This window comes from Echinops telfairi, unplaced genomic scaffold (assembly GCF_000313985.2).
Source record: "Echinops telfairi isolate 266 unplaced genomic scaffold, ASM31398v2 ScPeMD7_36;HRSCAF=134, whole genome shotgun sequence".
NCBI classification, from domain to species: Eukaryota; Metazoa; Chordata; class Mammalia; order Afrosoricida; family Tenrecidae; genus Echinops; species Echinops telfairi.
In genome coordinates, this window is record NW_022103934.1 from 1,367,211 (window position 1) to 1,376,702 (window position 9,492).

The 9,492-nt window shown below is 58.3% G+C and overlaps 1 protein-coding gene across 1 annotated transcript; it reads left to right on the forward strand.

The window, feature by feature from the left end:
• Positions 1 to 143: 143 nt before the first annotated feature.
• On the forward strand, positions 144 to 7,342 carry KEAP1 (kelch like ECH associated protein 1). Its single transcript, XM_004716803.2, has 6 exons — positions 144 to 399; positions 1,649 to 2,334; positions 4,131 to 4,816; positions 5,917 to 6,122; positions 6,396 to 6,572; positions 6,709 to 7,342. Exons 2-6 carry the CDS (start codon positions 1,696 to 1,698, stop codon positions 6,873 to 6,875), a joined length of 1,875 nt encoding a protein of 624 aa, XP_004716860.1. The 5' UTR covers positions 144 to 399; positions 1,649 to 1,695; the 3' UTR covers positions 6,876 to 7,342.
• Positions 7,343 to 9,492: the final 2,150 nt, after the last annotated feature.

Sequence of the window (9,492 nt, forward strand, 5' to 3'; positions counted from 1 at the left end):
GGACGGCGCGCCCCGCGGGGTTTCCCCGGAGAGACCGGAGCGGGGTGGGAGGCCGGGGGGCACGGCAAGCCCGGGGTGGGTGCGGGGAGTGTGGAGTCTGTGCCGTGGGGCTGGCCGGCGAGAGGCCGCGACAGGGCCACTTCCTGCCTTCTCCAAGCCTTGGTGGCGACCCATGCGGGGCATGCGCAGTCCCCACTTGTCTCTTTGTCGGGGGAGTGCCTGGTGACCAGGGGGCACCGGGAACTGATTGGCCAAAGGCTGAGAGGCTGGAGCGGGACTCAGTTTGGGTCCTAGATCCCAGCTGCAACCTGGGTCCCAAGAAAGAGGGCGCAGTTGGGTGGGCAGCCAGCCAGCCTCGCATTAACAGAGCCGGGCGCAGTGCCAGGCCCTGAGCAGGAGGTGAGGAGACACCAGGAAAGGTGGGGGGTGGGGCAGGGAGGATGGACGTGCACGGACAGGGGCTCAGGTTTTAAGTGAACAGGATGGCCAGCTCCTCACCAAAAAATCAAGGGGACCCCTCCCTGACCTGTGCTGTAAGGAAAGTGAACCCCGGAAAAGGGCTGAGGGAGTCCCTTCAGGTGCCCGGTCCTCCCAACCAGCTGTTGTGGGCACTTTTCAAGATGCCTCTCCGACCTGACTCTCCAAGGCCCAAGGCTTCTTCATTCATGCCCACCCTCCTCTTTGTTTGTCTCCCACGACATTCTCCCTCCTCCCCTTATTTATTTCTGGACCTTTCCTTTCCAAGAAAGGAGCTCCGAGGTCTAGAGGCTATTCGTTGGGCCGCTCACAGCAGGGCCAGTAGTTCAAAACCACTGGTCACTCAGAGGGAGAAAGATGAGACTTTCTACTCCTATAAAAGAGTTACAGTCACAAAAACCCTCAAGGGCAATTCTACCCTGGTCTGTAGGGTTGCTGTGAGTCAGGATCCACTCGATGGCAAGCCTTTTGTTGTTGCTTCCTCCCCCAACGTCAGCTCCTGGAGGGGAGTGTCTCTTGCTCAGTGCTGGGTCCCTGGGGTGTAGAACAGCACCCCATGTGTAGTAGGTCCTCCTGGAGTCGGAGGTGGATGCAGGGAGATTTGGGCGTGCTGTAGGAAGAACATGGTGCCCTGGGTGCTTGCATAGTATGGGTTAGGCCTTGGGCTGTGGACCACAAAGTCAGTCAGCAGTTCAAATCCAGCAGCTCATGGGGTGGAGGTGGGGGTGGGGTAGAGGTGAATCTGTCTGCTCCTGTAAAGATTGACAGCCTTGGAAACCCACCGGGGCAGTTCTACTCTGTCCTCTAAAGTAGCAATGACCCAGAATCGCTTGATGGCACTTTGGTTTTGAGTCTGAGGAAGAGCATTTTCCCGTGGCTGGAACAGAGCCCGCAAAGGAAAGAGGGGTGGAGGCTGGCTGGGCAGGCACTCACAGGCTTCAAAGGAGATCAGTTTCGCTCCTAGTGCCTCCGGGAGGTATCAGAGGATTCTGGGCAGGGAGGGACATGGATCTCCTGGCCAGTGTTCGAAGTCGGGGCTCCAGGGCTGATCAGGCTGGATTGGACACTGGTTTACTTGGGAAAGAAAATTGATCCGGGAAGGGCTTTGTCTTACAAAGGGAGCCCTGGCTCGCCCTGGCCCGGCCCCCAGCCCTGTGCTCTCCTCCTCCAGGCCCCTGAGTGCCAGTACTGGTGGTGTCCCTCGTCTCCAGGAGGCCCATGCAGCCGGCACCCGGGCGTAGCCGGGCTGGGGCCCCCAGCCGATTCCTGCCCCTGCAGTCACAGCGCCCCGAGGGGGCAGGGGACGTGGTGATGTACGCCTCCACCGAGTGCAAAGCCGAGGTGACGCCCTCCCAGCATGGCAACCGCACCTTCAGCTACACGCTGGAGGACCACACCAAGCAGGCCTTCGGCATCATGAACGAGCTGCGGCTCAGCCAGCAGCTGTGCGACGTCACGCTGCAGGTCAAGTACGAGGACGCGCCGGCCGCCCAGTTCATGGCCCACAAGGTGGTGTTGGCCTCGTCCAGCCCCGTCTTCAAAGCCATGTTCACCAACGGGCTCCGGGAGCAGGGCATGGAGGTGGTGTCCATCGAGGGCATCCACCCCAAGGTCATGGAGCGCCTCATTGAGTTCGCCTACACAGCCTCCATCTCCATGGGCGAGAAGTGCGTCCTGCACGTCATGAACGGCGCCGTCATGTACCAGATCGACAGCGTCGTGCGCGCCTGCAGCGACTTCCTGGTGCAGCAGCTGGACCCCAGCAACGCCATCGGCATCGCCAACTTCGCCGAGCAGATTGGCTGCGCCGAGCTGCACCAGCGTGCCCGAGAATACATCCACATGCACTTCGGGGAGGTGAGCACAGGGCCGGCGGGAGGGCCTCCTCTCCGGATGCTCAGGGCTCAGAAGCTAGGTTCTGTCTGAGCTTCTAGTCCCCACATCTGGGAGACCGGACAGTGGCCGAAGGGAAGTGATTTGTTCCTTGTGCTGCTAATCGCAAGGTCAGCAGTACAAAACCACCAGCTGCTCCTTGAGAAAAAGACACTGGCTATCTTACCCCGGTAAAGAGCTACAGTCCTGGAAGCCCTAGAGGGCAGTTCTACCCCATCCTGTAGGGTCGCTGTGAGTCAGCCTTGACTGGCTTAGTGGCTTTGTTTGGTTTCTGTGTTCCATGGTGTGTCAGAAATCGGGGGTGGAGGCAGGGGGCACGTCTGCAGTATCAACCTGCCGGGGAGGAGGGGTGCTGAGCAGGCCCACCCCAGCGGGTATTTATTGAACCCTCAGGACATGCAAACTGCAAGCCTGACCCAAAGTCCTGCTTCCCTGGGTCCCTTCTGCGCTGTTCTTGGTGCACCAGTGGCATAGCAGCTCAAAGCTCTCGGTCACCAACGCCTAGGTTGGCAGTTCAAACTCACCACCTCCAGAAAGATATGCAGCCTTAAAAACTGGCCCCAAGGGTCTTTCCGGCCGTGGGCGAGTGGTGTCCCGAAGGCTGGTTTCTGGTTTCATTTTCATTTCCAAGCGGAGGAAGTTCTCAGCAGACACCGGTTCCGGCGTGGTGACACCTGACATGACGCACCCCTGAGTGACAGTGTAATGACAGCGTGTTGGGCACTTGCTGTGTGTGCCAGCCCCTTTCTACAGCCTTTAAACCGCTGGCTCTGCCCAGCTCTGGGGGTAAGGAGGTACTGCTGTCAGCCCAGGCAGGCGGGAAAAGCTCAATATGCCATGCCTTAGGGTGCCCAGGCTCTGCACCGCCCACCTCGGGGTCTTCTAAGCCCGCCTCTGATGCCTGGGGCCAACCGAAGTCCAGGGCGTTGTCCACCCAGGGTGGGCCAGACACTTGCCCAGGGTCACACAGCCAGAGAGTGGGCAGGGAGGCAGAATGGCAGCTCCGGCAGGCGCCTTCAAGAGCCTTCCCTTCTCCCGAGAACATTCTTTCCCATTTTCTGCACTCTGCCGGTTTCCTAATGTGTGATTGGGTTCGAAGAGGAGAGAGCTCTCGGGGCATCGAGTTAAAAAACCAGTGGCACAAAGAGGTACAGGGCACACTCACTTTGCGCGCACACACTGTGTACCTGGCAAATAAAAGTAAACCACCTTTCATTTGAGCGGAGTCCCCTGGTGACGGCACATATTACAGGGCGGAATGGCTCCATGGGCTTCTTGCAGCGGAGCTGGGCTGCTCACCACAAGGTCAGCAGTTTGAGCCCACCAGCTGCTCCACAGGAGAAACATGGGGCTTTCTGCTCCTCAGAGTGCTTGCAGCCTCAGAAGCCACAGGGGCAGTTCGGCCTTGACCTATCGTAAGGTCACTAGGAGTCAGAGTTGATTCGATGGCAGTGAGTGAGTTTGTAAATACTCTACTGAAACGGGTCACCAGGCTTTTCTTCCTCGGTGCCACCGCATGGGTCAGAGCTGCCACCCTTTTGGTTAGCAGCTGTGCACACTGTTCACATCATGCCGCCTGGGGCACCCGCCGCACCCAACACACGTCATGACCTCCTGTCATCCCCACACCGTTTGACTCCCGGTTACCCAGACGCGGATATGGAGACTGGGTCCGAGGCAAGCTGAGTGCCGGGTCCAAGGTGGTGGTGAGGGCCCGGGGAGAGCCTGTGACGTTATGCCCCCACCCTCCCCCACCACAGGTGGCCAAGCAGGAGGAGTTCTTCAACCTGTCCCACTGCCAGCTGGTGACGCTCATCAGCAGGGATGACCTGAACGTGCGCTGCGAGTCCGAGGTCTTCCACGCCTGCATCGACTGGGTCAAGTACGACTGCGAGCAGCGGCGCTTCTACGTGCAGGCGCTGCTGCGGGCTGTGCGCTGCCACTCGCTCACGCCCCACTTCCTGCAGATGCAGCTGCAGAAGTGCGAGATCCTGCAGTCGGACTCGCGCTGCAAGGACTACCTGGTCCAGATCTTCCAGGAGCTGACGTTGCATAAGCCCACGCAGGTGATGCCCTGCCGGGCGCCCAAGGTGGGCCGGCTCATCTACACAGCTGGCGGCTACTTCCGCCAGTCCCTCAGCTACCTAGAGGCCTACAACCCCAGCGACGGCACGTGGCTGCGGCTGGCCGACCTGCAGGTGCCGCGGAGCGGGCTGGCGGGCTGCGTGGTGGGCGGGCTGCTGTACGCCGTGGGTGGCCGGAACAACTCGCCCGACGGCAACACCGACTCCAGTGCCCTGGACTGCTACAACCCCATGACCAACCAGTGGTCCCCCTGTGCCTCCATGACTGTGCCGCGCAACCGCATCGGGGTCGGGGTGATCGATGGCTACATCTACGCCGTCGGCGGCTCCCACGGCTGCATCCACCACAACAGCGTGGAGAGGTGAGGTGGGCCAGGACTCCGAGGGGCCCCAAGCCTATAGGGCCCAGGAGCCTCCCTGTTGTCTGTCTGTGTGAGCCACTCTGCTCGGGGAGCGGGATCCTCCGTGCGGAAGTGGCACCCCACGGAAGCTTTACGGCCAGTGACCTGGGATGGTATGTTTGGGGCACGGCAGGTGGGAAAAGGAGTCTACCCACCTGGTAGGTAATGTGCAGATGTTTTTGAAACGTGACCTTTCACAGCCGTCTGTCCAAAAATTGTCACAGCCCACAGACAGGTGAGGTTCTCCATCTCCCGAGTGCAGGGTGCCGCCCCGGCCCACTGTGCCTGTGTTTACCTGGCACAGCCTGGTCCCCTGCCTCCTCCCTGGAGTGTGACTGTAGGTGCAGTGCTTACCTGGAGAGCCTGTGAGGGGAAGGCCCTCCGCTGGGGATGCCGGGGATCTGGGGGAGAGGGGTTTCAAACCGACACTCCAGGGGCTTCTGACATCGAGGAGGCTGAGTCAGCCTAAGCAGACCACTCTGGAGGACAGGGACATGAGGGACAATCGCGCTGCATGCACAAGTGTCCTTGAGCCCGCTGACCCAGGCACCGCCTGGTTGTTACAGTTGAGGTTCTGGGCACCTAGAGGGCTGGACCACCGTTTATTCAATGATACCAGGCACACCACCTCACCTCTCTGACATCCCATCTCCTGGTCTGTAAGGTGTGGTGCGATAATAGAGCCCACCTGCCCCATTGGGCTGTCGGCACACGGGTGCTGGGGACACGATTGCATTGACACTGTGCCAGTATACTGAGCTACTGGGGTCTACCAGACATGGGGTGGGGGGTGCCCTCGAGCAGACAATGGCTGTCAGCTTCAGTGGTCTCCTCCCGAGTATGGGCTTCTGACCACCCACCTTGTAGAACATTCTAAGGAGTCAAGGGTTGGCTGATGTAGAGAGCCAGGAGCAGGAGGGGGTGAAGGGAGACATCGGACAGTGTAGAATATGACAAAATAATAATAATTTGTAAATTATCAAGGGTCCATGCAGGAGGGGGGGGGGGGGTGGACACTGTGCTGCTGTCCTTGCTTCCTCATGAGCCCTCTGCCTTTACAGGTATGAGCCCGAGCGGAATGAGTGGCACTTGGTGGCCCCCATGCTGATGCGGAGGATTGGGGTGGGCGTGGCTGTCCTTAACCGACTGCTCTATGCCATCGGTGGCTTTGACGGCACCAACCGCCTCAATTCAGCCGAGTGTTACTACCCGGAGAGGGACGAGTGGAGGATGACCACACCCATGAATACCATCCGGAGTGGGGCAGGTAGGAGGGGCATGCGGGGAGGGTACGGAGCTGCCAGGAAGACCACTCCCCAACCCCAACGCTCCCCTCCACCCCCTTCAGGTGACAGCCATGCCTGAACCCTACTGCTCATGCAGGAGAGCTACAGCCCCCCAGGATCCTGGTGTCCGTCCCGCCCACCCACCAACCTTTCTGAAAAGTCTCCGGGGAGAGGTGTGGGGTGGGCCCACTAAGGAAGGCGCTGGCCCCCGAGTCACGCCCCCACCCTACCCCCCCAATTTTGGTGCCATGTAGGTGTCTGCGTCCTGCACAACTGTATTTATGCCGCCGGGGGCTACAACGGCCAGGACCAGCTGAACAGCGTGGAGCGCTATGACGTGGAGACAGAGACCTGGTCCTTTGTGGCTCCCATGATGCACCGGCGGAGCGCCTTGGGAATTACGGTGCACCAGGGGCGGATCTACGTCCTAGGTGAGACCCGTGGGCGGGGCTGGGGTTCGGCACGCCCCCTCTGCCTGGCCCACCTCCTTCCACGGTCCCTGCCCCGTCCCTGGGGGTGGGGAAAGGGCTCGCGCGTGACTGTGACAGCCCCCTGCCCTCCCTATAGGAGGCTACGACGGCCACACCTTTCTGGACAGCGTGGAGTGTTACGACCCAGACACGGACACCTGGAGTGAAGTGACCCGCATGACATCGGGCCGGAGCGGGGTGGGTGTGGCCGTCACCATGGAACCTTGCCGAAAGCAGATCAACCAGCAGAACTGCACCTGCTGAGCCCTTTTTTACCCCCGGTAATTCTTGGGCTCAAAAAAAGGAAAAGGAAAAAAAAAGTCCAATTGAGAGTATTGTGTTCACATAAAAACAGACGCAAGTCAAGGCAAGAGAGCGAAACCTCCTTATGCCCACCCAGAAGGCCAGGACCCTCCGTGTTCCAAGGACAGCCTGAAAGGAAAGAGCCCACGCAGGAAGCCACCCAATCAAAGACTTCCATGAAGGCGTGAGGAAGCCGCCCACCGAGAAGCTTCTGTCCCCTCTGAGGCCAAAGCAGGTGCCAAGGCCAGTCCAGTGGCTGTCCCGGCGCCAGTGTGATTAGCCTGGTCGGGCTCAACCACTGAGATGTGGGGGTACGGACCCCAGGGATGAACCTGTACATAGAACCTGGCTGTCCCCACGCAGGTCAGTCATTTTGTCAAACAACCCTGTAACTTTCCCTTGAAATAAAGAACAGACTAACCAGTGTCTTCACCGCTTCTCGGCTGGAGGCCTTCAACCCAGGGAACACAGAGGACTCTGGTTTCAGGCTTGTCTCTAAACCCGGATTGATCTTGGGCCACCGTGCCCTGCTATGTAGGGCACCTCTTGCCCTGCTGGCTGCCACACAGGCCTCCCTTGTCTCAGGGGCAGGTGTCCTCAAAGGCAATGGGGCGTGGAAGCTCATTTCTTTTATTTTAAATGTAAGTCAGCAGGATCTGATAATAGGCCTGTCAAAGTCCTTCAGGCATCACCAGAAGGCATTCATTTTCGGGTGCTGTCAGTCCAGCCCCCCATGTGTCAGTGTCTCTGTGCTCTGGGCTCTTCACGCCAGGGACCTACCAGGGTCCTTTCACATGTACCACACAGTCTCGTGTTCAAAGGCAGGCCATTCCCCCCAACCTGCCTTTCCGACCTGGTGGGACCCTGTCCAGACATTCATTCATGTGCCCCAGTAACGCCGACTGGACCTCTGTTGTATTTGGATCCTTGGGGATTCAACCAGAAGTGTTCCTAAGAGAGAATCCTCAGGAATTGTTTTCAGCAAGGCGATGCCAGACACGGGCCTCTGAACAACATAGGCAAAAGCAGACCATGGCCCAGTCTTCCACCAATCAGCCAGGGGTGGCCACAAGGAGGATCCAGTCTGCCAGTAGCTTATGGAAACTTGGTGGCACTGTCTGGTAAGCATTGACTGCTATGGTTGGTGGTTTAAACCCACCAGCTGCTCCTTGGGAGAAAGGAAAGGTGATCTACTCTGGAAAATATTTACAGCCTCAGAAACCACTGAGATGTTATGAGTCAGAACCACTCCCTGGGTTCCCGTTGGTTTGGTTTTCCAGGAGCAGAGAGAGGAAACACAGGATTCCTTCCATCAGGTACCTCCCACCTCTGCACCGATCCTCAGCTCTGGAAGACTTAGAAAGCCTTGCCTCTAGTACTCTGCCCCTTGTCTGAAGGTGTCTAGGGAACAGGAAAAGATGCCCACGTCGGTTGCATTGTCTGAGTGGCGGAAAGGACAGGGATTATAAATATAATATCTGGACAGGCTTCTAGTCCTTTCAAAGCACATCTACACATACTGTCTGTCACAATCACACTGTGAGCCAAGATAGGCAGACATGAACTACCCCCACCCCCCACAGAGAAGCAGAGGCTCAGGGAAGTGACTAGCCCAAGGTCATACAGCCAGGAAGTAGGGGGTCCACATTTGACTTTCAGAGCCTGCCACCAGTCTAAGCCATAGCCAGCCACCTTGTGCTCTGCTGGAGAGGGGGGATATTGGATGGGGCCTGCTGGATCAGCAAGGAGCCCCGGCTGCGGTGTGGATTAATGGTTGGGTTGCTACCAGCAAGGTCAGCAGTTTGAACCCACCAGCTGCTCCATGGGAGAAAAAGGAGGCTTTGTGCTCCCGTGAAGAGTCACAGGCTGGGAAACCAAAAGGGACAGTTCTACTCTGCCCTGTAGGGTCCCTCTGAGTCAGAAGCGAATCAGTGACAGAGTCCGGGCTTGAATTGGGTCAGTGAAGGGTCCCTGGTGGTGCAGCAGTTAAGCACTCCACTGACAGGTCAGCCGATTTGCACCCACCAGAAAAAGGAGGCAGTAGACATCTGCTTAGAAACCTTATGGGGCAGTAAATTAAGAATTGACTCAGCGGCAGTGGGTTTGGTTTTGTGGGGTCTAGGCATAGCAGTGAAAGTTCTGGAAGCAGTGAAAGTTCTGGAAGTGGTGATCCAATCGAGAAGAGAGTGGCAGTTGCCCTTGGGGGTGTCACCCCCTCTGCCAGTCAGGTTCTGCTGGGTAAGTGAAGCAGGTAAAAGACAGCAGTCCGTGAGTCAGACAGCAGTCCGTGAGTCAGGCCTTCTCTGCAGTCGTTCCTCAAAAAGGTGGGCCGGACACCATGGCTGGACCTCACTGTCAAACTCCACAAAATAACTGTCCAAACTATGAGTCCTTGCTCTCCTAGGCCATGAGTAAGACAGGAGAAAGTCCCTCCCCTCCTGGGAATCACAGCCCAGGAGGGCAGGGAGAGAAGCCTGACCAACACCCAAGGATGCCTCAGTTCTTCCCAGTTTGCAATCCCACATCCCAGAATCCCCTGCAAATGCAAGAACCAAACGCACTGCCATGGAGTGGATTA

Coding starts and splice junctions, on each gene's coding strand:
- KEAP1 (XM_004716803.2), top strand. CDS start 1,696: ATGCAGCCGGCACCCGGGCGTAGCCGGGCTGGGGCCCCCAGCCGATTC. Junction 6,123..6,395: donor TACCATCCGGAGTGGGGCAG/GTAGGAGGGGCA, acceptor GGTGCCATGTAG/GTGTCTGCGTCCTGCACAAC. Junction 6,573..6,708: donor GGGGCGGATCTACGTCCTAG/GTGAGACCCGTG, acceptor CCCTCCCTATAG/GAGGCTACGACGGCCACACC.